We start from the raw sequence: 27,731 nt of genomic DNA on the forward strand, positions 1-27,731 counted from the left end.
CTGAATACAAGAGGAAATCCTACTTTTCCTTTTTACTTATTTTTTTATTGATGGTAATTTTGAAAAATATATACAGAACATGCAACAATAAAAAATACAGTAGGAAATAAAATATCAGAAGTTAATTATATGCTGTATACGCTTGCATTTATAAACAAAAAACCTTCATCCCTCTTCCATATGTTTAGGAGCAGGTGGGGCACATGGACCAAGGTAAGGAAATTACTTTTTAAAAAATGAACATAAAGTCTTTAACCAAGCTCTCACTTTCTTTACAGGGAAGGCAATATGGACTCTGGTCTGCCAGAAAAAGTGCCACCGTTCTAGTATAAAGACAAGAGTTTACACGGCCTAATAATAATAATAATGGTTTTGTTGTTTAGTCGTGTCCGACTCTTCATGACCCCATGGGCCAGAGCACGCCAGGCATTTCTGTCTTCCACTGCCTCCCGCATAATGGTTTGGGTATAGCTAATTATACTGGAAATGAGTGTTCAGCCCCACCAAAACAGCGTAAGCTACCATTTTTCCTATGTGAAACATGATAACCAAGGTCTCAGATTTAAATGCAGAATATGTTTCTCTAGAAGAGATGGACAGGCACTCCCATGCTCGGTGCACGAGAGCCAATAAGAAGCGCTTTTTAAGTTATCAGCCTTTTTAACCTTTCTCTCCTGGCAAATAATCCGCTCTCCTTTTGCTTTGTGAGGCAGGTCATTTTTGATAGGATCCCAGCAAGCCTCATTGTCCATCTTACTTGCCCATACTGGTGTCATACAGTATAGCAGCAGCGTACACTCCACCTGATTAATCAGTTTAGCTATTAATTGGAGTACATTTTATGAATTCATGTGAGTATGAAATTCTTTTAAAGATATGAGCCACTTCTTCCCCATCCCAACTTTTCTCCTTAGGGAAGGATATGCATTTAGCAATATGAACAATTGTTCTGGAATATTTAGCAACAGCGAATCTATTGGGTTTAGATGCATATTCTGAGTATAAATGCATATAATTTGGGGGAAGGGAAAACTAAAGATGTCAGCTGGAAATGAAATGTAGAAAAGTTGTTGCTAGCACAAATCCTGGCACTGATAAACCAATTAACAGGTATAATGAGCACGAATCCATTTGTTTCTGTGGAATCCACAAGTGACAGCTTTGAACTATTGATGTATTATAATGATTGGTTTCGTGCTGCCATTTCCCTTTAAATTCATTTGGTCCAAGATGACTACTCTTAAGTCACTGAGAGTCATAGGAGGCTTATATCATAGTAGGTAATCTTAAAAGCAAATCTGTACCACAGGCTTAATGTTTGTTATATATACGCTTTCCCAAGTGGACAGTTACTCTGCCATGGTATGCAAGTGTGCTGTAGCAGCCATGAAGCTCAGTTATTAAAATATTTATATCATAATAAACATCAAAGTGGTTTAGAATTTGTATATATACACCAGAGATCATCAACTAACTATGCTATGGAAAGATGCATTCTTAATTGCTTGCCGAAGTCCGAAATGAATACAGCTTCAGGATTCTCACCAAACTACAGTTCCCAGGAGTCTTTGGGAGGAAGCCATGAAAATTAAACTGCTATGTACGGAGCAATATTAACATGCGTTTAGTTAGAAACGTTTCGTTCCCGTGCAAGCAGGCAGAGGGCTGCAGACTGATATGTTGGTATTACACAATGATAACTCGAGTTGGAAGTGCCCCTCCTGAAGTGCACAGTACAGAATATACGTGCTCAGGGAGGGAGGGAAGGAGGCAACTTCTTAACTAGGTCAATGCACGTCCTGTGCGCTAGGAAATGGAAACTAACGAAACCAAACGATGTCATGTACGCTTGGGCTTTTCTGCTGTTAACCGCCCTGTGATCCTCAAGACGAAGGGCTACACAGGCATTTAATAAACGATGGTGGAAGCTGATAAGGTGTGAGAACAGGAGGGGAGGAGGAAAGCCCATCCGGCGGCGGCGGCGGGTCCTGAGAAGCCCCGTGTAACGCCCGGGGAGCGACCGTGGGGGAGGCTGCATTTCGGCCCGGCTGAACGGGGCAGCGGCGCGGCGGCCGGAGCTCCGCCGGGAGGCGGCTCCTCGTGCGGGGCGCTGCGCGAGGAGGGGCCAGTGTTGCGTGTGGGGTTGGCGGCTTTTGTGAGGCAGCGGCAGCACCGGCGAATGGGGCGGTCCTGCGAGAGCCGGCCGGGGAGCGCGCCTTGGGAAGGCGAAGGAGGCGGCGGCGGCGGCCTGAGCATCCCACTCCGCCTTGATGGAGGTTCCTCCTGTGCGTGTCCCTCTGCCTCTCCCACAGGTGGTGGCGGCGGCGGCGGAAGTGACGGCCGGTGCGGGGTGCTTGTCGTTGGGGGAAGATGGCGACTGTGGCTGTGCTAGGCAGTGAAGAAGGTAAACAAGTGTGAGAGGGAAGGGGAGAGGCAGGGACTCTGGGAGGGGGCGGGCGAGGCAGGGGCCGGCGAAAGCCGGTGCCTGGACGGTGCCGCCGAAAGAGGCCTCGCTCGCTCGCGCAGCCTGAGCCCCGGTAGGCGAGGAAGGGGCCCGGGCGCGATACCTCGGTCTCCGTGTAACCCCACTTCAGCCCCCCTGTGAGGTTCTCCTCCTCCTCTATCTTTATGTCACCCAGAGACCCCCCTCTCTGCAGGTTCAGCGGGAAGAGCTGTGTCTTCAGTGCTGCTGAGAGGTAGGTGAAGCTGCCCGAGGACCAGCCCCCCCCCCCCGTATGTGTTCATGATGTTTGCTGCTCTTTTTCTAGACCCAGTTAGGTCAAAGTCACTCCCGCTCCCCTCCTCCCTGAGATATAGTATTTTCCCTTTTTTTCTGGCTTGCCCTCTCCACCATGTTTGGGGCACATCAGTTGAGGCACTTCAATATACTTCCCATCTCCAGCTTTTGAAGGACAGCTGCTTTGGGGTGTAAGGCTTTGGGGGGGGGAGTAAAGGCAGTGGCTGTGATGGAACTGGAGGTTTTCGTGGTAGCATCATCCTAGTATCAGAGGTTCAAGGGTTTTTCAGTTGTTCCTGCTGCTAATTGGATAGTTGTGTAATGCCTCTGGGTTTCAGTTGAGCATCTTGCCCTCTCAGGTGTCTTTGTTTCTCTAAAAGAGGGTGGTATGATGAAGCTGTCTTTCCTCTTTCTAATTCCTCAGAAAAGTCACCCATGATGAACAGGGTGGGGAAGAAGATTGATATATGCCCTGGCCTTTGTGTATGTGAGCATGCTAGTGATGCTTCCAGGAACACAGCGCACTGAAGTCTTCTGTGCTTAAAATGCACATGGTAGGGATAACAGTGTCATACACTTCTTCTCCATTAATCTATATCCATGTTTTGATCTTTGGTTGCATGCAGCCCCTTCTTTAATACTTCACTTTGTGCTCGAGATAGTAAAGTGTTTGACTGTTTATCTTAGTAAATATTATGCCATAGTGTTTTCGTTCTGTACCAGGTGTATCAGAGTCACCAGGGTACACAGTAATTTGCCACGATTCTGCACAATTTTGATACATTTGAGGCTTGATATGTAAAAATTTTATGGGATTTTATAGTCTCCAAAAACTATTTGCCTTTATCTTTGGTTTGAACACTTGTTTGTAAAAGTTGGATGGTATACGAGTGAAGAAATCTTCAAATAGTTCTTGAAGAAAAGAAGCTCTTTGTTTTGAGATGGTGTGTGCTTGTTACAATAAGCACTGCCTTAGAAGAAATATTCCTTTTTGAGTGTAAGAGAAAGAGCAGTGAGATAACACTTGCCATAAGTCATTTTTTTAACTACTCATATTAAAATAATTAGCATGAATATATGTATTTCTCAATTACTCAGGAACACCTTAGTCAATGAAAAGTTCTAAAGTTTAATAATATAATAGACCAACTAAATTGTGCGGCCCTGATTTAAATGTAGCAGCAAGGTGTCTAGTGCTGCTGAAAGATAACCTTACAAGCCTTGTTGTATAAATATTAGGTTAATTTTTTAACTTGGTTCACAGAGTGCATCTAAAATATAGTAGTACTTTCTGAAACTCAGGCCTCAACTATTGAAGGCTGTGTTGAAATTTAAGTGTGGCTCTTACTGGGCAAAATCCAGCACTGTTTACAGTGTTGAGTCTCTAGCCACATTACAAATTTGCACAAATACTAAGATGAAAGTTGAATACAGTATAGGAAATCGTTGAAATATGGAAGAAACTCCTAATTATATAAAAAAATTAAAAGTTTATGGTGCATAGGATAAATCTTTTTGTACAATAATTTGTAGAGCCCATGGGTTTTCAGTTGGCTCTATTCAGAACTGTCTTGTCTTCTGTTAGTATCAATTTAATGTAGCTTTCAGAGATACCACCTGTCTGCTTGTTTATTTAGTTTGAGATCCTAATACCTTAACTTTAGTCCTTAATAATATACTATTAAATCAGCAATGTAAATATTATAGTATCAAAGTATTGCTCCTTGCATAGTAGAAGTGTGAAAATTTGCTCAAATGTAAAGTTTTGTAGCTGATCAAAATAGAATATAGGACCAATCCAAATCTGTCTTGTTTGGCAGTGATTGTCATTTTTAAAAAATAGTTGTTTCTAGAAGCTTCTTATGGAAATTGAAAAATGTAGCCGTGAGAAATAAAATGAGCAACCCAAACTTCACCCTTAACTATAATCTGCTGCTTTTTATTATGCATATATTTTGCTTTGTAAATTGGTTAATGCTATAATTTCATTAGCGGCATTTACATGTACACAGATATGTGCAGTGCAATTATTTTTTCTGAAACAAGAACAATTTACTGAACATTCTGCCTTACATCTGATTGTAGGCAAGAAATGAAGAATAATGTAGTGTAGTTTACATACCATGGCAGCTTTGATTCCAACCCCATGGTAATGGAGGTTGAAATCTTTGTTTATTTACCAATGATTGTTTTCATACATGAACAGTCTGGTAGATGGTATGATTTTGCAAGCCATCTGCCATTAGTAGAATGTGTTCATTATATATTCTGTGAAATATCTCTCTTCAGTCACTGTATGTGCACTCACTGATGTGGTTGTACATCACAGTATAATGTACTTCAGTTACCTTAATGAGTGGCAGTGCTTTGGCCTTCCTTAATGTCTCAGACTGACAGCTTAATTAAACATTTTTGATCAGAATCATTGAGCATCTATCAGTGGCGGTGGCATCTTTTTTATAGCATTATCCTTGACTCCTCTTTTTGGTTGTGTGGAGCAATGGTACTTGTGTCAAATTAACTGTTGACCCTCAGGAGATGCTTGTTTGTTCCTTGTCTCCGCAAGAAAGGTTAAAAAAAAAACCTACTCAGAAGCAGTTTTAGAAACTGAGATATGAAAGTTAGGAGCTAAATGGCACCTTAAACCTAGGTTATGGGTGCAACAACGGAATGTCTAGGCACACTTTTTTATAACAAGAATACAAAGCTGAAAATGAATAAACTTCAGCTAAAATATTATGTTCATTTTTCACATGGTTTAGTCCTTCCCCTGCTCATCCCTCTAACATTCTTAAGAGGGTCTCTTCTCCAGTCTTCAGAGAGTAGCTGGAAGTGGGGAGGCAGAAAAAGGTCCTCCTTTCCTTCTACTCTACAGTAAATCTGAAATCTTTGGTGCAGTACTGTGCCCAGAGCTCAGAAACTGCTGCCGCTAATGAAATTCCCTGTTGCAAAATGTGCAATGGGAGTTTTGAACACTACTCAGAAGTAAGTCCTATTGAATTCAATGAGTCTTACTCTTAGGTAAATGGCATTAGGATTACTATCTTAATCCTACTTTCATTAACTTTTAAGAAGCTGTAACTTTTAAGAAGCTGTAACTCTTGGTTAGCAGTTGTATTGAGGGAGTAACTCTGAGTCTCACATCTGTATCTTTCTTCACACACATTCTTCCAGGTTACTTTTGTGATTTGCATCCTATATGACAGTGTTCCCCAACCTTGGGCCTCCAGCTGTTTTTGGACTACAGCTCCCATCATCCCTCGCTAGCAAGACCAGTGGTCAAGGATGATGGGAATTGTAGTCCAAAAACAGCTGGAGGCCCAAGGTTGGGGGACACTGCTATATGACATCAGTTCAACCAGTTGTGGCCTGGTTTATTCTATGTAACAAGCATTCATACCAAAGGGAATCATCAGAACATCAGAAATCATTGTGATCAATGTTACGTTTCTGCAGAAAAAGAGATACATTTAACTATGAATAAGTCTTTTGGGAATCTTCTTTCGACTAGTCATTGTTCATCTGAACTTCACTCTTCATAATAGCTCTCTGTTCCTTGTGTTTGGAAGCAGCATCCTTTTCTAATTCGCCAGAAAGTAGAAAACAGTTATTCTAGATTTTATCAGTGACATACTGTGACTGGCCAAGAGTCTTGGTTACCTCTTTATTTACTAAAACATTTATCCAATCCATCCCAGTAGCCACCTAGAACACTGTAAACTACTGTTTTTCTGAGAAATTACATATATAAACTCAATATGCGGTGGTTTTCTCTGTAATGGGGGTGGGGAATCTGTAGCTCTCCAGAGGTTGCTGGTCTCCAACTCCCAAAATTCCTGGCTGTGTGCCATGTTGGCTGCTGCTGATGGGAGTTGTAGTACAAAACATTCAGAAGGCCACAGTTTCCCTACTCTTACACCAAATGTAGCTAACATTGACTTCTAAGTTGTCTTCAAAAGCACATGAAATAGCAGGTGTCTATGCAGATTCAGATGCTTAGTTGTCACTTTCACAAAATTCATTGTATGCAAAATCAATGATACAGAAAGAGCAGTGGTAGAAGACTCGGTTTGGGTAAAGGGCAAACATGCTGATTCTGTGAAGTGTGAAATGCCAACCACATTTTTGTCGATTTTCCTGATGTTCATTCTTAAGCAGTAGTGCTTCTAGAATAGTGAGCCAATTCAGATTTCTTTTTCATAATATTTGAATGGTTTACATCAGTGTAACTAAGTATCAGTTGATATTTCAGGTTAAATGTTAGGGCCAAAAACATAAAAGCCTTTCTAAATAATACCAGTTGCCTAAATGGTCATTCCAGAAAATGATTGCTACATCCAAATTCTGATTGGCCCTGACTCACTCTGTATATATGACTTTCGTTTCTTGTTTCTACCCCAAAATGAGCAGTTTCTCACCTTAACAGATCAGTTAATACCTGATATCTAATTTTAGTACAATTTTAGTATTATGTGGTGCTGAAGCACATATACTAGTACATAAGATGCATGTGCTGCAAATACAGAAGATAGTAAAAGGGTAAAATTGCATTGCATAATATAGAGATAGCTAACTTTTGGCCCTCTGTTAGACAGCATGGCCAATGGTCAGGGGTGATAAGATTGTAGGCTAACAAGTATCTGACAAGCTATAGGTTCCCCACCCCTGGCATATTACAAAATAAGAACTGAAAAATGTGGATTGGTTTTCTTATCTGATAAGAAAATTAAAGGTGTAGGTGGTGTAGGGTTTGAGACTGTTGGGCATAGCAACTGCTGTTGATTGCAGTAGCAATCCCATTGTACTTTTGCTGTTACTAAACATACGTGGCTTATTGAGAACAGTGAAGACACAATGGCTGCATTCACACACTACAATGATTAGGCAGAGTTACTGACTTATTATGGTATATTAGGAATGAACAACAATGTGCTTCTACACTCTGTTGATGGCTTCCACTTCACTTTTCTCCCAGTGCAAGAAAGAAATTAGAAAGCTGCAGTTAAGCTTGGCCACTGTGATAGTCATTTGGGATCATTGTTTGTTGCTCTCTATAAAGAGCCATGATTCATAAACCAATACAAACCATGGTTTCAGGCCAGGTTGTAATTCTGGCATGTAAGGGAGCAACAAACCAGGATTCTGGGTTTGAATGTCATGGAAATTGAGACTTTGTGCCTTGTTTCTCCTGCTCACACTAGAGGCGGTATGAAGCAGGAATGAATGGGTAATATGCTCTTTGTTCCCAATATTGCATATTGTGATATGCAGGCATTACTAACAAGGAGTAAATAAAATTAAGGACAAAGATTCTAAGAATAACTGTGCTTGAAGGTGGTCATTGGGGAATGATGATGTAGTCTTACAGAAATATTAAGTGGTATTATTATTTTGCTATACTTCTGTGTTTAACGATATGAAGGTAAGAACCAGTCCATGTAAGGTTTTACAACGTAAGTTATAACTTTCTGAATTTGAATTCAAAGGTGCCCGCTTCTGTTTCAGAAATGCACTTCTTTACTACACTGCTTGCCTTTTGAATTTTTATTTGAGTAAGTGCTAGCAACCTTGGAAGAACTTGGAGAACTTGCCAACATTGTTTTTAAAACACAGTGAATTTAAGCTTTCTAAATTGATCCGCATATGTGTTAAAAGTAGAGGAGTTCTTCCAACATTTGACATGTTTAACTTGGTGTTGCAGAACAAATTAGCATGCTAAAGATGTCACTTTTTCTGATGGGGCCCATAACATGTCATGCTGCTTACAAGATGGATTATCTGCCTGTGCAAAGATTTTCCATGGCAGAATATACCATGTTTGTGTACAGGCTGTGCCATGGAAATTGTCTGGTTGACATATGTTAAAATCCTGCCGAAGTCCACATTGCAAAAAGCATGATAAATTTCATTTTTTCCTTCAGGGAGGAGGGGATCCTGGAATGGATTGTCCCTCTCACTTGCTCCACTAGGCAGGTCAATATGCAAATTAGATCTCACTACCTCATGTGGGAGGCAACCTTCCAATTTTCTCCTGCCTAGTTCCACGCAGGTTGGGCGACAGATGTTTTCTGTCATGCCATTACGTTAGGAGAGGTCTTCATGAATTCATTCAAATTTAGAGCATACCAGCCATATATATATTTTTTCTACAGCTCAGCTTGCTAGCCTGCTGTTCTTAGCAGATTCTTTGGCTTGGGAGTTTGGGGGAGCAAAGGTTGTCCATGGTGGCATACCTCTTCCCACCCCAATACAGGCTTGCTTCCTGGAGGCAGAGCTTCCTAGACATTTATAAGAAACAAAAAGAAAATCTTTAGCAATAGATTGTTGTGTCCCTTAAAGAACTAACTTTTTTTTTACCATATTTTCAATCCAAATAGTAGACAGGTTTTGTTGTTGTGTGTTTTTTGTGATGTTGCCATGAAGTGTCCGTTCCAGGTAACATTGCTACTTACCAGCTTGTGTTTTTAAGTCAGCATTTGGAAAAAAATTTCTAGGACATGGGGAGAGATGCAGTCTGAGTATATCACGGTACTTGAACAATACGGCTGCTACACCAAAATCATCTCCACCATGGCAAATTGCCTATGCCATGGCATAGTATTGTTAAGCTGCAGCAGTCTCAGCTGAACTTCTGAATGACACTTTTGAAGAGTATAGTTCCATCTGCTTTAGGATCCTTTCATTTGTAAGAGCAAGAATTATCCTACCTTGCCACTTGCAAATAGCAAGACTGATTTTGTCTTCCAAGTTCAAACCTAACACTGCCCACTATGCTAGATCTCAGCCAATATAGGTAATGCAAGAGTTTGGAGATAAAAGAGCTTAAATGTTTACAGTTTTGAAATTTTGCTGTAAGTAATTTTCATGAACAGCTTCTCCCTTCTGCAAAGCAAAATTTCTTATATTGGTTATTGATTTGTTAAAAATAAAAGGCAACTAACTATTCACAAAGCATGATAAACACAAGTTTTATATGTTTCTACATTTTCATGAATCTTTAGAAATCATAACATTTCTTTATTTACATTTTTCCCCAGGTGATTCATGGCAGGGGACGTGGAAGGATTTAGTTCCTCCATCCATGACACCAGCGTCTCTGCTGGGTTCAGAACACTGTATGAGGAGGGATTGCTTCTTGACGTCACTCTTGTTATTGAGGACCACCAGTTTCAGGCTCATAAGGCATTGCTTGCCACCCAAAGTGATTATTTCAGGATTATGTTCACTGCTGATATGAGGGAGCGAGATCAGGACAAAATCCATTTGAAAGGCCTAACTGCAACAGGCTTCAGCCATGTTCTCCAATTCATGTACTATGGAACCATTGAACTGAGTATGAGCACTGTTCATGAAATCCTGCAAGCTGCCATGTACGTCCAGCTTATAGAGGTGGTGAAGTTCTGCTGCTCCTTTCTATTAGCAAAAATATGCTTGGAAAACTGTGCAGAAATTATGAGACTTTTAGATGACTTTGGTGTAAACATCGAGGGCGTCAGAGAAAAGCTGGATTCCTTTTTGTTAGAAAACTTTGTGCCTCTCATGGCCAGACCTGACTTCTTGTCCTATCTGAGCTTTGAAAAGCTTATGACTTACTTGGATAATGATCGTCTGAGCAGATTCCCAGAGATAGAGCTCTACGAGGCTGTTCAGGCTTGGCTGCGGCATGATAGAAGACGCTGGAGGCATACCGACACCATCATTCAGAACATCAGGTTTTGTTTGATGACACCATCCAGTGTATTTGAAAAGGTTGGTGCGTTTGAAAGCAATAGATAGAATTCATCTTTACGTTTAGGGCAGCATGCTGTTAATAGGTAAAATTTCCAGAAATAGGAGGGAAAAATAAGACACTGTTTTAGAAAATGGAACATTGAAGTCGTCAATGTCTGAAACAAGTGCCATCTAGCTTTTAGAACAAAACAAAACAAAATCCCCCAAATGCAAACTAGCAGGATTTACAGCCAGGAAAAAGGTAGGTTTGCAGCTTTTTCTGATTGTTAGTGATAGAGAAAACCTCATAAACAAGTACAGCAAGGTGATTGACAAGACGACATGTATTGTAATCAGTGAAACAAAATATATTCCTGCAGCGGGGAGGGGATCCTCGGATGGTTGTCCCTCCCACTTGTTCCACATACGCAAATTAGACAAATTTTACCTCATGGTAGGAGGGTAATGCCTCCTGTTTCATTCCTGCCTTGCTGCAGTGCAGGTTGAGTAATAGTTATATGCTGCCGTCCTTAGCTTTCTGAGGAAAGGGTTGACTTTGTTGACCAATTCCCTGTGGGGGAAAAAGAGAATTGGTCAACAAAGTCCAATTTACAGAGAATTCAATGACAAGAATGTCTTGAGTCGTCTGTGAGTCGTCTGCTCACAGCCGCCCTTTTTTGACTGATTCCTCGCAAGAAGAGGCCAGAGGAGCAGAGGTTACCCATGTCAGTGGGCTGTCTCCCTCAGTGTATGCTCAAGTTTGCTAACAGTTTCATCTCAGGAAGCCAGCAGAGGCTGTGGAGGAGGGGATGGCTAACCTGACGGAAAGGCAGTTAAGATGGATGCTGGCCTTGCCCCTGCCTTCCAGTTAGCCCATTGAGAGAGCTGAGGTTTTGGAGGGTCTGCAGACACTGAACTTTGTGTCATCCCCTCATCTAGTGATCGACAGCACAGCTCTCAACTCCCAAGTTTTGTTGGCGGATCTGACATATTGGTACAGGGCCTGGGGGTTGGTGTGGGCCCAGTCCCTCAGATGGCCTTTTGGCGCCTGCTCCTTTCCACTCAGCCATGGCCTGGATCCCAGCCCTAAGTCTTACCTCAGGTTTGGGCAGGAGAGAGGGCCTCACAGTACACAATGCTCCCTTTAGTGGTGAGCTAAAGATTCCTCAGTGACGACTCCTGCATAGGCTCTTTCCTGCTGTTTTGGGGGCAGAGAGCTATTCCTCACCTTCCTCCTCTCCTGGCTGTAGTGATGCAGCAGCTGTTTCCAAATCTAGGTGGTGATCTAACCTTTGCAGGTACAGGGCCACGTCTGGGCAGCTGGAAGAGGACATCTTGGTGTCACTAAAATGCTGGGCCAGAAGAGAGGGAGCTGAGGCAGCTCAGAGGTCTGAAGGCAAGTCTATTCCTCTGCCTCAGCCTCCTATCAGCAGCCACAGATTGGTGGTGCCAGGCAGGGGCTGCAGAGCAGGCAACAAGCTTTCAGACTTGTGATCGGCTGTGGGTGAATTGGAGGAGGATGAAGCCGCTGTGTCTGCCATGGCTTCCAACAAGGAGGAGGGGGAATTACCAGCCAGTGTGGAGAAGGAGGCGTTTTCTGCACCTTTGTCTTGCTTGTTTTCTACCAAGGATTTTGCCCTCTTAAAAAGGCAAGTCATATCTTAGAGATCCCTGCTCCTAAGAACATGGGGTGGGAGGAGGGAGCCTCTGAAGTGAAACGTACCCAACCCTCCAATTTCATTTGATAACTTTTCCATCTGTTTTCAAGAAGGCTCTGCCAGCTGAATGGGCCTAAAAGGCTTTATACCTTTCAGTCTGATAGTACGGCTAAACTAATTCCTCCTCCTGGGTGCTTGTTTAGTTTTGATGGCACAGAACCATAAAATTGTAGAGTTGAAAGAGACCTGGAAGATTGTGCAGTCCAACCATCTGCAGTGCAGGAATTCTGCCCACAGCCATCCCTGGTTGGACTTGAACCACCAACCTTCTGATTGACAGCCAGACACACTAACCCATTGCGCCACAGGAGGGCAGCAAGAACACTGGCAGCCAAGGACACAGATAAATTAGCTAGGAACTCAGATGATAAGAGAGGACAGAGATCCTGCTGAGGCGTGCCCATGAAACTACTACATTGGAAATTAGGGTGGCCACAGCCTCACTCTTGATGGCCAGGGCCTTCCTAAAATGGGCGAAGACTTCTGGAGGAGGTTCTGGCTAATAACTCCCACCTTCTCTAGGGAATTTGAAAGCTGGAGAGGACAGCTGCCTCTATGGCTGATGATAGCCTAGATGCCATGTAGTATGCTGCAAGGGCCATGGCAGTCAATGTAGCTATTAGGAAATACCTATGGTTTAAGATGTGGAACACAGATTCCAAGTGTAAGGTTAATCTAGCTACAGGCCCTTTTCTAGGGGGCAGGCTGTTTGGTGACCTCTTAGAGCCCTACTTGGTGGAAACTAAGAATAAGAAAAAAAGCTGTGGGGTGTCAGTTTGGGCATAGCTCCTTTCAGCCCTCCAAGGGTGCCTATGGTTCTAAAGACAACAGATGCCAGCGGTACCAGTGGGGTGGACAGATTCTATCCCAGGCAACAGTAGAACCAGTTCTCCAATTCCAGAGGCTCTGGACAGAGTCAGCAGGGGGGAAAGAAGGCAACTCAGTCCGGACTCCGTAAGTCAGCTGCAGGAACTTCCAGTTGAGGGTCGTCTGCCGTAGTTCTTCCTTTGTTGAAGAGAGATGACAACAGATCAGAGGGTTCTGCAAACTATGAGGGAAGGGTATACTGTAGACTTTGCCTACTTACCTTATGACTACTTTGTGATTTCTCCCAGATTCAAAAAGGAAAATTACACCATCTGGTCTTAGCAGCCATTCAGCGCCTGATATCCATCAGTGTTATAGAGCTCTTGTCCCCAACAGAGCATTGCTACAGCTGCTACCCCATATTTATTCTTCGTATTCCCAAAGAAGAAGGGAGATTTCAGGGTCATACTGGGTTTGAAGAGGGTGAACAGGCACATCCAGAAATGCAGGTTCAGAATGGAAACCCTTCATACCATCATGGAGCATCTTATCAGCTGGGGGCTTCCTTGATAGCATTTCTATATCACACCAATACCAGTGTGGTCCAGCAAAACTCAAGAGTCTTCTACCTTTCCCATTGTCAGCCTTTCCAGAATTGACGGTGAAGAAAGCTACTTGCCCACACAGTTCAGTGTAAAATGTTTTATTGCTTCAAGACACAAGACAATTCAGACATATTATACACATAGTTAAGAGATGCTGGTACATCATAAACTATTCTACTAAGTACAGTAACTTGGTCTTAGAGGTTAAACTGAAGAGATCCAAATATACAGAGAGGTCCAAGTTTTGGGAGAGTTCCACCACCACCACACACCACATTGCTGCTGAATGCAGCCTTGGTTTTATACCTGCTAATGCACGTTTACACATTATTTGAGTCATGCCAGAGGCCTGTAGCATTGAGCTGTTTCAAGAGGCCCACCATAGTTGACGTCCTAACCCTTAACAGAAATGAGTTGCAGAGGAAGGGCAACTCAAAACACTGACCAAGCAGTTCGTGCAATTTCGCATATATTCCCAAATTACACCAACACCCCTTCTGTTGGGCTGTTGCCTTGAAATATTTCAATTTGTGATACCTAATGGAAAAGTTGCAGACTTGTTCTTTTCTGCAGATACAGGCTTTGTAAATATATCTGCCAGCATAGACTCTGAAGAACAGTATTGGAACTTAACTAGACCTTGCTGAATATGATCTTTCACATGATATGGGATATCAGTGTGCTTTGTTCTGGGGTTACACCACTCAGCCTCAGTAGTAGAGGGCCTACTATTTTCTTGTTCTTCCTCTTGCTTTGAGCATAGCCAAAGAAACTGTTTTTATTATTTTTACCATCTCTTGCAAGCCTGATCTCATTCTAAGCTTTGGCCCACCTATCTGCTCTTCCTTCATGATTTTCTTTCATTTCTTCATTTCTCATACATACCGTTATTAAATCTCAGCCCATTTGTAAACTCCTTTGTGTAGCCACACTCTTTTCTTTAGATGCCTCCCATCTTTCTTGTTGGAATTCTGCATCCCCCCCCCCAATATTTCACCTTTAAGGAACTCCCATCCATCTTTGACTCCCTTCTCTTTGAGTATGTCTGACGATGGGATGTCACCTAGTAATTCCTTCAGCTTTTTGAAATCGGCCTTCTTTCTTCTGGAAAGTGCTTTTCCCAGTAGCTATTACATCAGCATATTGAGTGTCACAACTGGGGGAACTCTCAGCATGTAAGGAACTGTCCTTGTTTCACAAAGATTCAGTGATGCAGAAGTTGGTCCCCATATTTTAACTCAAGTTTTCATAGGAGCCAGGATGTCATCTTACCTTCTTTCTGTCCCCATCCTAGATTGGACAAGGAGAGGGAATGGTGCTCCGGACTTAACAATGAGCACTGCATGTCTGTCTAAAGAGAACAAATCCTGCCTGTCTGACTCCCTGTTCATCTCCTTCCAGCCACAGACCATGGGAAAGAAGGTTTCAGCTGCTACACTTTCCAGATGGCTGACAGGATGCATTTCCAAGTGCTATGTGGTTTCTGATTTGGCCTTGCTGGCTGGGGTCACTACTCACTTCACTAGGAGTGCCTCTGCTTCAGCTATCTTTGACACTTTGGATATTTGTAGGGCCGCCACCTACTCTTCTCTGTCTATCTTTGTGAGACATTACAGGATCAATATCTATGTATCTGCCAAAGCTTCTTTCAGTAGGTGTGTATTACAACAGGTGGTTTCCTAGTTAGGGGTAGGGTCCACAGCTGGCTCCACCTGACAGTAGCTTTGGTGCATCCCATCCAAGGATTCCTTACCCCTGGCAGGAAATTGTGACATTGGACTTCCAATGAAGGTCCATTTTCTGCAGGGGATGGAGGTGATCCTACCCACTCTAGGCTAGTTTCGGCTATTCGTTGCAGCTTGGACAAATTCGTGTATATGCTGGGATTTTTTAGTATTCTCAGTTCAGTTCAGTTTTGTATTGGGTTTTTTAATTGGATGTTCCTCTTCCTTAAGAGTTGCAGTTCTTGCCTTTTGTATCCATGGCATGCAGTGCTTTTGTCTGAGATTAACATACTTCTGAGCTGAATTACCTTGTCAACTGGAGGTGTTACCCTCTCTCCTTGAGGTAAGATCTGTCTAATTTGTATATTCCTGCCTGTGGAGCAAGTGGGAGGGAAAACCACCTGAGGATCCCCTTAATCCCCTGCAGAAAATGGACTTTTGCGGGAGGTCTAATGTCACAATTGCACACAATGACTTCTTTTATAAAGTGGAAAATCAGAAATGCAAAAGTGTATTAGAAATATAGGTGTTACTTTATTTTATGCTTTTAATTCTGCCCTTGATTTTATATTGTTAACCCTACCCTTTTCTTTCTTGATTCCTATGGAATCAATGGAGGATCTAGGTTGATGTGCTCCAGAAGTAGAAATGAGCTCTGTTACGGCTCTTTATTTTTTTCAGCTGTTCCTGTCATTTGCGGCTGAAGTTTAAGGCAAATGGAAAAGAGTCTCCTCTTGCTGGGGCCTTTAGTACCAGTTCTCTTTCTGTTCCATCTCCTCTTTGTTGGAAGAGACAACTCTGATTATTATGGGCACTCCTGTATTTATCATCATTTATATTATTATCATTCTAAAATATACATTTCAAGTGTCAAAAACCAGGGTACAGAGGCACCTGTTCCGCGTTCTCAGAAAGCTGTATAATAATGGTGCAAGATGCATCTCTGTGGGAAGGGATTTCCACAGCTTAGGTGTTGCTGCAGAGAATGCCCTCTCTTGGGCTACCTTGTCTCTGAGCTTCCGAGGGCAGTGGAACAATCAATGAGGCCTCCCCTGCCAACACCCAAGTGTGTCTGTAGATTAGGAAGTGGTTTTTTAGGTGTTTGGGGCCTGAGTTGTTCTATCGCAGGAAGCTGAATTCTCAGTCTGCTTGGAAAGTTACTGTATAATACTGTTCCTCTTTTAGGTTTAGTCTTCTCCAATGACAGAGAAGTGGGAGATGGTAAATGTCTGTTTATAAATGTATTTACAGTGGTAGCTTGGTTCTCAAACTTAATCCATTCCAGAAGTCCGTTCCAAAACCAAGGAGCGCTTTCCCATAGAAAGTTATGCAAAATGGATTGATCTGTTTCAGACTTTTAATAACAATTCCCAAAACAGCAATTTAACATGAATTTTACTATCTAACAAGACCAATGTACTGCAGTCACACAATCAATGAGTAGCAGAACTGGGTTCCACACACTCTCACACACAAAAAGAGCCACAAAAACGCAAAATAAATAGCAAAAACAGATAGACCTCAGTGTAACACTCCAAACGGAAGTGTGGCACCCCAAATGCAAGTGTGGCACTCAAATGGGAAGTGTAACACTCAAAACGGAGCACATTCAACTTCTGAAAAAAGTTCGCAAACTGGAACGGGTTTGCAGTGTTTGGGTTCCAAGTTCTTTGAAACCAAGGCATTTGAGAACCAAGGTACCACTGTATATACTTCCCTCTTGCAGAACATCAGGGAGGTGTACCATATAAAAACATTTAGAAACAGTACAAAACTCATTAAAATGACTCGCTGTTGTGCACTGGGTTGAGGTCTGCATTCTTTACAGGGGCAAGGTTCCCTGAGGAATTAAGAGACCTTTGGAGAAGCTGGTTATTAGGAGAGCAGACTGCAGTTTCAATCAATCAGGAACAAAGCTTTTCATTCAGGAAGACTACCCAAGCAGTGGCAACTTTCCCCTCGGTCTAGATATGATATTTCAAGAGTTGGGCAAACTTTGATTCTAGGAAGCCCATCAGTATGGGGCAGGAAAAATGGGAAAACACAGAAAAGGAAAAGGTTAGGTGGAATACATGGGTGGAATCCTGGCTGGGAGGAGGGGGAAGATCTCTTGGTACCTAGTACTAAACAAAGATCAGCCAAATTACGAAGTAGATAGGTTTTTTCTTCTTCCTTATATTAAGAAAGCAAATACATTTTCAATAGCATTTTCCTCTGATGGCTGTACACAGCCTGTGTTATCTTGTACACAGAGTTCTGTTTAAACAGAAGTTCTAAAGTGTCAGTACCTTTGTGTAATCACTGCACTTGTTATCACCTGCCACAAGTACAAAACTATCATTAGGAAGATAGGGTTATATAAGATTCTGTAACAGTGACCCATCAAGTAAAGCTGTCATACCAGTTTGGCATTTTTCCTTGTATTAGGACTAAAATAGTTGTTCAAAAGAATATGCAAAATGTTTAAATCCATGTACATTTTGATACTGATATGCATTAGAAGAAACCTAATGATATGGTTGATTTTAAAATTAGGTTTTTAAGTCAGGTGTCCAGCCTTATACATTTGTATTTTCATGCTAAGCTGCGTTAAATAATTTCTTAGCTTTAGACTTAAGTTCTGTGAGCCAATAGAGTGAAATAGAAGCCTTTAAAGACCAAACTAAACAACCAAGAACGACACGTATATTTTCTAACACTTATCCCTAATGCCACACTTTTGAAATTTATTAAATAAATGTGTTGTATTCTGATTGTTGTGTACTGTAGTCATTGGTTACAAACATTTGATGTATCTTTAAAACCTTATTTTGCTTTTCATACATTATTCTCCTTGTGGACTTGCTCACTTTTTATGTTAGATCAGTATATGTGTGTTTCTCATCCATATTTTCTGTTTCCATTTATATTACAGGCAGTTCACAACTTACATGTACTTAATTTGTGCACATTCAGATTTACACGCTTGACAAAACAAAAGTTAAAAAATTCAGAAGGGGGTGAGTTTCTGGGGAAAATTACTTTGGCAATCCTACTTCGCCATTGAATCCAGTGTGTTTTGACTATACATGATTTTGGCTTTACGCATAACCCCTGTGTAAGATGAGAGTCATCTGTATTTATTAGTCTAGTCTGTATCCAAAATATAGTTGTCTTGGTGTCAGTTCACAGCATAGTATCTTAATGAGATGCTTCCAGGCCTACATGTACATAACCCCTTGTGTCCCTGCCCTAGTTCTTAAAAGAAGAGAGGGACCTTCTCCCAGTGGCCAAACTTTTTGTACTTTTTTATTTTACTGCTGTTCCTCAGCTAGTGATCTGTTGCTGTCACACACAGTCCAGTTTGCCCTGGCAGTATCAAGAACTCTCAAGGAAATGCAAACGCTACATGAGTGAGGATTATTTGAAGGTGGGATGAGGAGAGAAAGGGCTAGATGCAAAAGCCAGAAGTTGATAGAAATAGGGACCCAGTGTGGCAGTGGTGCTTTTCTAAAAAAGCAATATCAAATAGGTTTACGCAAAATCTCGAGCCTGGATTGCTTTCTCCTGTTTTTGGTACAGGCAAAGAAGGCATTAGATGAATAGTGTATGATTTAATCCTTGGTATATTTCTCTTTTAGAGTTCATCTTCTAGAATAAGTAACCTGCTCAAGGAATAGCAGTATATGTATGGAAGTTACTTCATAGTTGGGTGTTCCCTGGAATGAAAAGACTGCATCCACAATGCAAAACTGTGTAGTTATCCAGCCTATCTTTGTAGTTACCTCCATGTATCACCTAACAGTTAGTCCCTGACAGTTGGTATAACAGGGTTTCATAGCAAGTGGGAGGACTTGCTGGAAGTGGGTGTAACTGAATTCCAAACAACAGGTGTTTCATAACAAGGCCCAATCAGCTGAAGCATTCTTAGGACAACAATGCATTGTGGATTCATGGACTTCTTCCTTCCTCTCTTGCCAGGGGCGCCAACTTACCCCTTACATGGGGAGAGGGCATCATGTGATGCATCATGTAACGCGTCCATGATGCAGCACTGGGTGGGGAGGAGGCGGAGTGTGGTGCTGGGCTCCAAGCTCCACCTCCTCCCCATGGCATGCACCCAGCAGGGGCAGAACGTGTGGAGGGCGATCTTCACCCTTGCGCATCCCAGCCCTGTCCTGGCTCCCAAGTGTGGGCTGGGGTGCACAAAAGGCATCTGGCAGCTGGGGGGGGGTATCAGCCCCCTCAGTATTGGGGCTGGGTCCCCTGATTCAAAACATTGAGAGGGCTGGAGCCCCCAGCGCCCCATATACCTGGCGCCGGTGCCTCTTGCATGGGTAATCCTCCTTTTCAGTTTCAGAATGAGCTATGGTAGCAGCAGACTTGGCACCAAGCCACGGTTTGCAAACCTGCTTCTAACCAGTGTGTCAGGTTGAGTTTTTGTTTAAACTATAGTAAGGAAAACGTAGGTCTACCTGTAGTACTGAATTCAGTTAGTCTCCAAACTGAAAGAACAGGAGAAATGCCAAGGGGAGAGATGAAGCACTACAAGTCTCAATTAAGGTTAAATTGGCTTGGGTTACATCTGCCCCAAGCCTGTGCCAGTTATTTACTCAGAAGATGTGTATGCACAGATATTCAGCTTGGCCTGTTCTTGTGTTTTAAGAACTGTGAATCAGAATAGCTGTCAGTCACAAAAGTCAGCCAATTAGTGAAACAACAAATGCAGGGATAGGAGATAGGTTGAAAGTTTTGGAATGGTATTTATTGACAAGGAAGGGGTGATATTCAGTTACGTTTTAATGCAATTAATGGACCTAACTTAGTAATGCTTGTTAATTTTAATGGGCCAACACTGAGTAAAACTTAGCTGAATACCAAGCTGCTGTCTTCAGTGTAATAAAAGGGGAGGGTGGGGAAGGAATCCTCAGGGTGGCTAACCTGTGGCCCGAAATATGTTTCTGAGGGTTATGCGTGAACAAGCCTAGACTAGTAATAGCCTTTGCTAACAAATGGCAATTAAGATATGAGGTAGAAAAGACTTTTGTCCTAAGAGAAGCCTGTCATGTTGAAAACAAATTCAACCAGGTTGAAAATGAGGATTCATAGCTGACTTTCATTTTACTGATAGCGAAGGGAGATTTCTCCAAATTTTATACTTCCAGAAGTATTAGATTTTATGAGGAAGTTGTTATTTTGTAGCCTGTGGGAGCAAGTTGTCTTGGAATGCAAATGTTCTTTAATGTTAGTTACAGCTTGTGGAGTGGGATGGTGTAAGTTCTGCCAAATTTATGTGAATGTTGACTAATCTTATGTTACTTGAACTGCCAATCATTATTCAGTTGCAAAGGATGAAGATTTGAGGATCTATATTCAACTTTTTAGTTGCTTTATCCAAAATGTGTGCTGCTGCATGTGTTTACATGTCCTTTATTGTGGTAACTTTTCGTCTAAGCTACTACTTTGTTATGTTTTCCATGCAACTTTGACAAACTAAAAATTGGACATATTAGTAAACTAATAAAATCAAGAAAATGCACTTTGTCCAACCAGATGCCTCTAGGAAGTAGAACTTGCTGTTGCTCCTAGCAAACTAGTTGGCATACAGTACTCAATATATAGCCATCATGACTTTTAGCCATTAAATATTTTTTCTAATCTTTTAATGACTACTGGCATACATTGTGACAGTGAATTTCATAAGTTAGTTATGTGTCATGTGAAGTACTACCTTTTGTCTGTCCTGAGTCTCCTACCAATTCCATTCTAGTATTATGAAAGAGAAAAATTCATTCCGCAAAGTTTTTTGGAAGCAATTTCAAGAGTGTGTGTGCTAAATTCCACTGTAAAAATCAAATGCACTCTAGAAACTTTCATAATGCAATAAACCTAGCTGATCAGATTACTCTAGTTTTCTGATTTGGTTTTTAACAAGGAAAAAAAAGTAAAGCATTTCAAATGTTTCTGTGATGATTTGTATTTGCAGTATTTAGTACAGGTTCATAACCCTATTGATAAACCCAGTGTACATTTTTTCTTAGTCTAATGACTGTCTTGTGTTCACTGCCAAACTTCTGTTCACAGGTCATTCATTGTACCACTAAAATTGAAACAAAAATACTATCTATTTACTAGGGCTTCATTTAATGTTGCAGGAAAATAAAGTACCGTATTTTTTGCTCTATTAGACGCACCTAGTTTTTGGAGGAGGAAAACAAGAAAAAAAAATATTCTGAATCTCAGAAGCCAGAACAGCAAGAGGGATCGCTGCGCAGTGAAAGCAGCAATCCCTCTTGCTGTTCTGGCTTCTGGGATAGCTGTGCAGCCTGCATTCGCTCCATAAGACGCACACACATTCCCCCTTACTTTTTAGGAGGGAAAAAGTGAGTCTTATAGAGCAAAAAATACGGTACTTCTAACATTGATTTCCAAACATGTGAATATATGGTATTCCATTGTATATGTATTTAAAATTGAGAGAAAGCAGGGCTAGCGTTTGGTCACAAAGGTTTAAAATGTGGTCATTGTTAGAGTATGTTTTTATCTTGATGCCTCTTTGTATATGACTGAAATGCACATAGCTCTAAATGGTTTGGTAGCTTGATTCTTTCGTTAAGATCACTATGACTGTGGTTGTTAATGCATAACTTCCTTGAGTGTAAGGTCACAGCATCCATGAGGCAGTGGTGAAAGGTCACTTAAGGATGTCACTTGCATGTTATTTGTTAGAAGCAGCAAATAAAGTCTTTCTTGTGAAAGTCTGTTCTGTAGCAGCAAGGTAAAAGCTCTTGGTGTAAATATGTAGCCTTGCTGTTAAACTTATCAAAAGTTTCCTATAGATCTTGGAAGGTAGAACCAACAGTTTTCCTCCTGCCTTAAAGCAGTCAGCTGTGTGACCAAAACTTGTTGGGCTCAATGAACATCAGAACCGGTGGCAACCACTAGGTATATGCTTGCCGATTTGTTTGCAAGTGTGACAAAAGCCCACTGTGAAATGCATGGGCTTGCTGGCACGCCACTAGGAATTAACTGAAAGAGCTATTCAGCATTTGATGGCCTTTAAGGACTTTAGTAAGCATTAGAGCATTAGGAAGGTAGTGGAATTCCTTGCAGCAGTTCTCAACCTGTGGGTCCCCAGATGTTGTTGGACTACAACTCCCATCATCCCTGAGCTCTGGCCTTGCTAGCTAGGGGTGATGGGAGTTGTAGTTCACCAACATCTGGGGATTCACAGGTTGAGAAAGGCTGCAAGAAGCTATCTAAACCTGAATTGGATTCTAAGCATTTAAAAACTGCCATGGAAAAAGCAAGTTCTATTTAATCCTTTTTTGCCAGACATCTCAAGGTAATAGTTAAAAAGTTTTCTGGGAACAATCAATCAGATGCAAAAAAGAAAAAATATTTCATTAGTTATGAGTTTTGTTGAACATAGGCAGGGCAGTTAGATAGGAAAGTGACAGAATAAGAGGTGCAGTTTGTCAGAAGGTTCAGCAGGCTCTGCTGGACTTATGGGACTTATTGCTGTGACTAGGTCGTTTTTCCCCTCATGATTCAATTGTGTAAAATTAGGCAGCATAGATTTCTTCCTCATACTGTTTTCCTTGGTCAATACACACGTGTGTTTTGCTCTGTCCTTAGGTGAAAACATCGGAATTTTATCGTTATTCCCGGCAGTTGCGGCATGAGGTGGAGCAAGCTATGAATTACTTCCATAGTGTGCACCAGCAGCCTTTGATGGAAATGAAATCAAATCGCATCCGTTCTGCCAAACCCCAGACTGCAGTGTTTAGAGGAATGATAGGACACAGCATGGTAAATAGTAAAATTCTTCTTCTGCACAAACCAAGGGTCTGGTGGGAGTTGGAAGGTCCACAAGTACCGTTACGACCAGACTGCCTTGCTATTGTTAATAATTTTGTATTCTTATTGGGCGGGGAAGAGTTGGGGCCAGATGGTGAATTTCATGCTTCTTCCAAAGTGTTCAGATATGATCCAAGACAAAATTCTTGGTTACGAATGGCAGATATGTCTGTACCACGCTCAGAATTTGCTGTTGGTGTTATTGGAAGATATATCTATGCAGTGGCCGGAAGGACAAGAGATGAGACATTTTATTCAACAGAGCGATACGATATCACAGAAGATAAGTGGGAATTTGTGGATCCCTATCCCGTCAATAAATATGGACATGAAGGAACTGTTCTTGGTAACAAGCTGTACATCACAGGCGGAATCACATCCTCGTCCACATCTAAGCAGGTGTGTGTATTTGATCCCAGTAAAGAAGGGACTGTGGAGCAGCGAACAAGGAGGACTCAAGTGGTGACTAATTGTTGGGAAAACAAATGCAAAATGAATTATGCAAGATGCTTTCACAAGATGCTTTCTTATAATGGCAAGCTTTATGTTTTTGGAGGCGTCTGTGTAATTCTGAGGGCCTCTTTTGAGTCTCAAGGGTGCCCTTCTACAGAGGTTTATGACCCAGACAGTGATCAGTGGACTATTTTGGCTTCTATGCCAATTGGTAGAAGTGGTCATGGTGTAGCTGTGTTGGAAAAACAGATAATGGTTCTTGGGGGCCTATGTTATAATGGTCACTACAGTGATTCAATTCTCACTTTTGATCCTGAAGATAATAAATGGAAAGAAGACGAATACCCAAGAATGCCCTGCAAGCTAGATGGCTTACAAGTTTGTAGCCTACACTTTCCTGAGTATGTGCTGGAACATGTTAGACGTTGCAGCTAAAGTTTAAAGAAACAAAACAAAACTATTTATAATTTGGTGGGATGGAGGGCTGGGGTAAGGGAAAGCAGATTTAAGCCCACTGAAAACAGTGTCTAGTGTAATATGCCACTTAAATTAATAAAGAGAAAAAAGAAGTGTACAGGGAATGCATCTACCAAGTTTATTAGGAATGCTAATACCTGTGGTTTCATACTGATTTTATTTTTTACATGCTATTACTGTGTTTTGAGAGGGGAAATTGTTCTTCCATTTCATGTGTTTTAACCCCATATACTATGTCCATTCTGTATGAGTGAAGACAACACATGCTTCAGGATGCACTAGAATACACTCTGTTTGCAAGGTGGGTCAAAAGCATTTATGTATTGTGCATTTTTATTTTTTAAACTGTCAGGATAAAATTCAGCAGCCTTACTAGAACAGAGCCTGACTTCCAATGTAGCAGTGAAAGGGGCCTTTCAATTTGTTCCTGTAATTACTTGTTGTTTAAATGTTATTTTTATTTCCATTTATGACTCCTCCCAATCAGGTTTGACACTCCTCATTTTGATATCAGTGGCAATTTAAAATGGTTTTCTATTTATTTTTCTATTTCTATTCAATTTATTTTAATGTACAGTAGTTCCAGTAAGTCTGCTGAAAAAGTAGGTTTTTGAAAAAAAGAACACTGAAGATTTTCTACTAAAATAAATTCTAGGCTGCATTTGTCTGCGTTGTGGTTTGTGAATAAAATATATCTATATATATACGTACATGCATACACTGTAAGATCAAAATGAAATGCATATTTTTATGTGCAGCTGGAAGAGTCTATTTTTAACTAGTGGACAGATATGAGCTATATCTGTTTAATTTTAGCTCTTAATAGCACCCTTTCATGTATTTAAATTTGTTGGGTAACTGGAGGCCTCATTCTTATCAATGTAAACTTATATTTGGTATATACTGATTGATTCAGTAACACTTGAAATCCTTTATAACCAGGTGATAAAAATGTCGAAGCTACCATTTTTGTTGTTTATAAAGTCAGATCCCAACCTATAGTCTTCAGTACTTGATTCTAGAAATACAAATCAGAAATGTTTATAACAATCACTGCCTCTGCTGTTCTTGAAGGATGGTAGAGCTTTTTAGTTGGTGTTTATCACAGAAGCATTGCAGCTGTACAGTTCTTTGCACTGATTGAGCTGCTGGGCTCAAAAGATGCCGAGTTAGGCAAACTTCTATTTTTTAAGCAAATTTAGAAAATAACCACTGGCTCCACAGTATACTTGTATGGAGGTCTGAGGATGTTGAGCAATTGTATCTTGTTGAGGTCACTTTCTTAACTATTAGACAACTATCTGCGTATCACCGAAAATAAATCTGAACAGAGTTCTGAGCTGAAATACTTAAGTTCCAGTAGCTGCCTGTGGAATATGGAGATGAGCCAATCTTGCCTGGGCAATGTAAGGCTCACTGATGCTTGGCAAACTGCTAAAATGTGGCTTCAGAAGAAATGCAAGTCCAACTGTTTGTGCAAAACATGGAGGAATTAAGTGTACCATTTTGTTCCAGTATCATGAACTGGAAATCACTGTAGAACATGTAGTTCATTTTGTATTCTGGGAGTTGAAGCTTATGCATGCTAGAAACCTCCACAACGGACACATTTGACTGTGTCGTGTTTCAGCTCCTGGATTACCCAGGCCCCAAATTGGTGTTACTATTCTGCATCAAACATGTAAACGTCTACCCAAAAATGTTTTAACATTTTTCTGTCTTTTTTCCTGACACATGGATCAAGATCTAAGCTGCACAATCTCACATGATGTGTCTCCCTGTGCATACAAAACAAGCACATATGGGAAGAAGTTATAGCCCAACCCTTCTCTCCTAAACACCCCCCCCCCATATAAGCCATGGCCTCACATGTATTCTTCGCCTATCATCTTATCTTTAACATGACCAGTGAAATCAAAAGCTTTCACTTCTGGTTTTAAATGAACCCAAGTTCCTCACTGAACTTGGGGGAAATCTGGTTTGCTTGATCTATGGTTTGTTCAATAAAGTCAAGATCAACCCATGTTTATAATCCTTTAAAAAAAAATACCAGTGTTCCTGGAACAGAGAACTAATACCTTTAAAATATGTTTCCATTGAAGGGCGTCCAAGGCTCACTGCTGCTCATGCATGCAACACTAAACAGTGATTTAGCATTATGTGTAAAATGGGCCAAAATATCTCTGCACATGCAAGAGTAAACACGGGCACTTTGTTGTGAGAGTGTTTTCAAACACACAATCGTGTATAATGAAACGGATTATACCATGTACTCTGCTGTGCATCTGAATCAGCCTGGGTGTCAAATAAGCTTTTAAAAAATGATTTACCCGGGTTTCTCAACCTTTGACGAAGACCAAATGTGCAGATTTAGAAGTCATTGCTTTGCATTTGTGCCACTTCTCAGCTTCTGACTTGAACTAGGTATTTGGTTTTCATTGTTGCTTTCAGCATAAAAGGAAGTTAGGTCTGAAATGATTCACCAAATGTAAAGTATTGGAGAATTAATTACGGCAAGTCAAGAATGGAATGATAAGACTGTGTAAAAATATTTTAATCTGTTTAGAAATCTCTAGTGCTTGTGGTTATGAACCCTTTATTCTTCATTCCATCCCAATGCAACTGTTTAAGAAGCCCAATTCCGTACATGTTTTATTGGAAGCCCCAATGAATTGGGGCTTAACCTCAAGTAAGTCTGCATGAAATTGCAGCCTTATTTTATTCAATTCCTATCTTGTTTACACTGGATTTTTTTAATTGTATGTGTTTGTTTTTATTATCATCGCCCCATGTACCAGGTTTGAAAAACCAAAACCAAGCATCTAGCAAAATCAAGCCAGTTTCAAATCTAAAGGGTGGTATTCTTTTCTCTTGTATAAGGTTAAGAAATATTTGTCAACTTGGAGTTTGTGTCAGTGATATTTAGCCTAGTATCTTGACTTTGCCTATGATGCCAGAAACAAATAGTATGTTCTTAGAACTTCTGTGCATTACTTGAGTTTGTTTGCTTAATATAAGAGAAAAGGATGCACCAACTTTTCTTTAGTTCAAAATTCTAGTTCTCTGGCATCAGGTACTTGCATCTTTTTCCTTTGATTCTCAACACATTTCCTATTACGGACTAGAATGTGTCAAGTACTAGGCAGACTAGTCTAGGCTCATAATAAAAGGCTCAATACTTTAAGCCCAATGGTTTTCATTTGTACTGATGCTTTAGCTACCTGTTTAACTGGTGCCAAAACAAGGGGCATGAAACATAAAAACTCCATACAGGCAGTAACCACAACCCAACACATACTTAAGCCCTCAGGTTCTGAAAGGAATTTAACATGAGCTTAAGTATACTGCATTATACAGTCGTACCTTGGTTTTTGAACTTGGAACTTGAACGCCACAAACCCGGAAGTAGGTGTTCCAGTTTGCGAACTTTGCCTTGGAAGCCAAACATCCGGCGCAGCTTCCATGGCTTCTGATTGGCTGCTTAAGCCATTAGTCACTGCTAGAAACTAAGTCATTTAGAAACCATGCGGATGGGGTCCAACTTAAAAAACAATAATTGGGATGATACTGTAGAACTCCATCATTGTTAAGTCTTTTTGCTTGTTTCATAACAGTTAAAGGGAGAAATACTTTCTTCTTATTAAATCCTGGTCACAGAACT

General features: G+C 41.1%; 1 protein-coding gene across 7 annotated transcripts; it reads left to right on the plus strand.

Annotated features, from left to right (window-relative positions):
- The first annotated feature begins 118 nt into the window (after positions 1 to 118).
- Positions 119 to 24,731, plus strand: KLHL15 (kelch like family member 15). Of its 7 annotated transcripts, none has more exons than XM_053387035.1 (5): positions 149 to 213; positions 2,313 to 2,404; positions 3,162 to 3,291; positions 9,775 to 10,486; positions 22,919 to 24,731. In XM_053387035.1, the coding sequence occupies exons 4-5, from the start codon at positions 9,782 to 9,784 to the stop codon at positions 24,026 to 24,028; spliced, it is 1,815 nt and encodes a 604-aa protein (XP_053243010.1). In that variant the 5' UTR covers positions 149 to 213; positions 2,313 to 2,404; positions 3,162 to 3,291; positions 9,775 to 9,781; the 3' UTR covers positions 24,029 to 24,731. The 7 variants fall into 7 exon arrangements, with proteins under 7 accessions (XP_053243012.1, XP_053243010.1, XP_053243008.1 ...); XM_053387033.1 differs by lacking the exon at positions 149 to 213 and adding an exon at positions 2,640 to 2,696 and having other exon boundaries at positions 1,348 to 2,404; XM_053387034.1 differs by lacking the exon at positions 149 to 213 and adding an exon at positions 2,658 to 2,696 and having other exon boundaries at positions 1,348 to 2,404.
- Positions 24,732 to 27,731: the final 3,000 nt, after the last annotated feature.

This window comes from Podarcis raffonei, chromosome 4 (assembly GCF_027172205.1).
Source record: "Podarcis raffonei isolate rPodRaf1 chromosome 4, rPodRaf1.pri, whole genome shotgun sequence".
NCBI classification, from domain to species: Eukaryota; Metazoa; Chordata; class Lepidosauria; order Squamata; family Lacertidae; genus Podarcis; species Podarcis raffonei.

What these genes read in the sequence shown, in the direction of transcription:
- KLHL15 (XM_053387037.1), top strand. Translation starts at nt 9,782, where the DNA reads ATGGCAGGGGACGTGGAAGGATTTAGTTCCTCCATCCATGACACCAGC. An exon ending in CATCCAGTGTATTTGAAAAG is followed by an intron (nt 10,487 to 22,918) that starts GTTGGTGCGTTT and finishes CTCTGTCCTTAG; the next exon opens with GTGAAAACATCGGAATTTTA.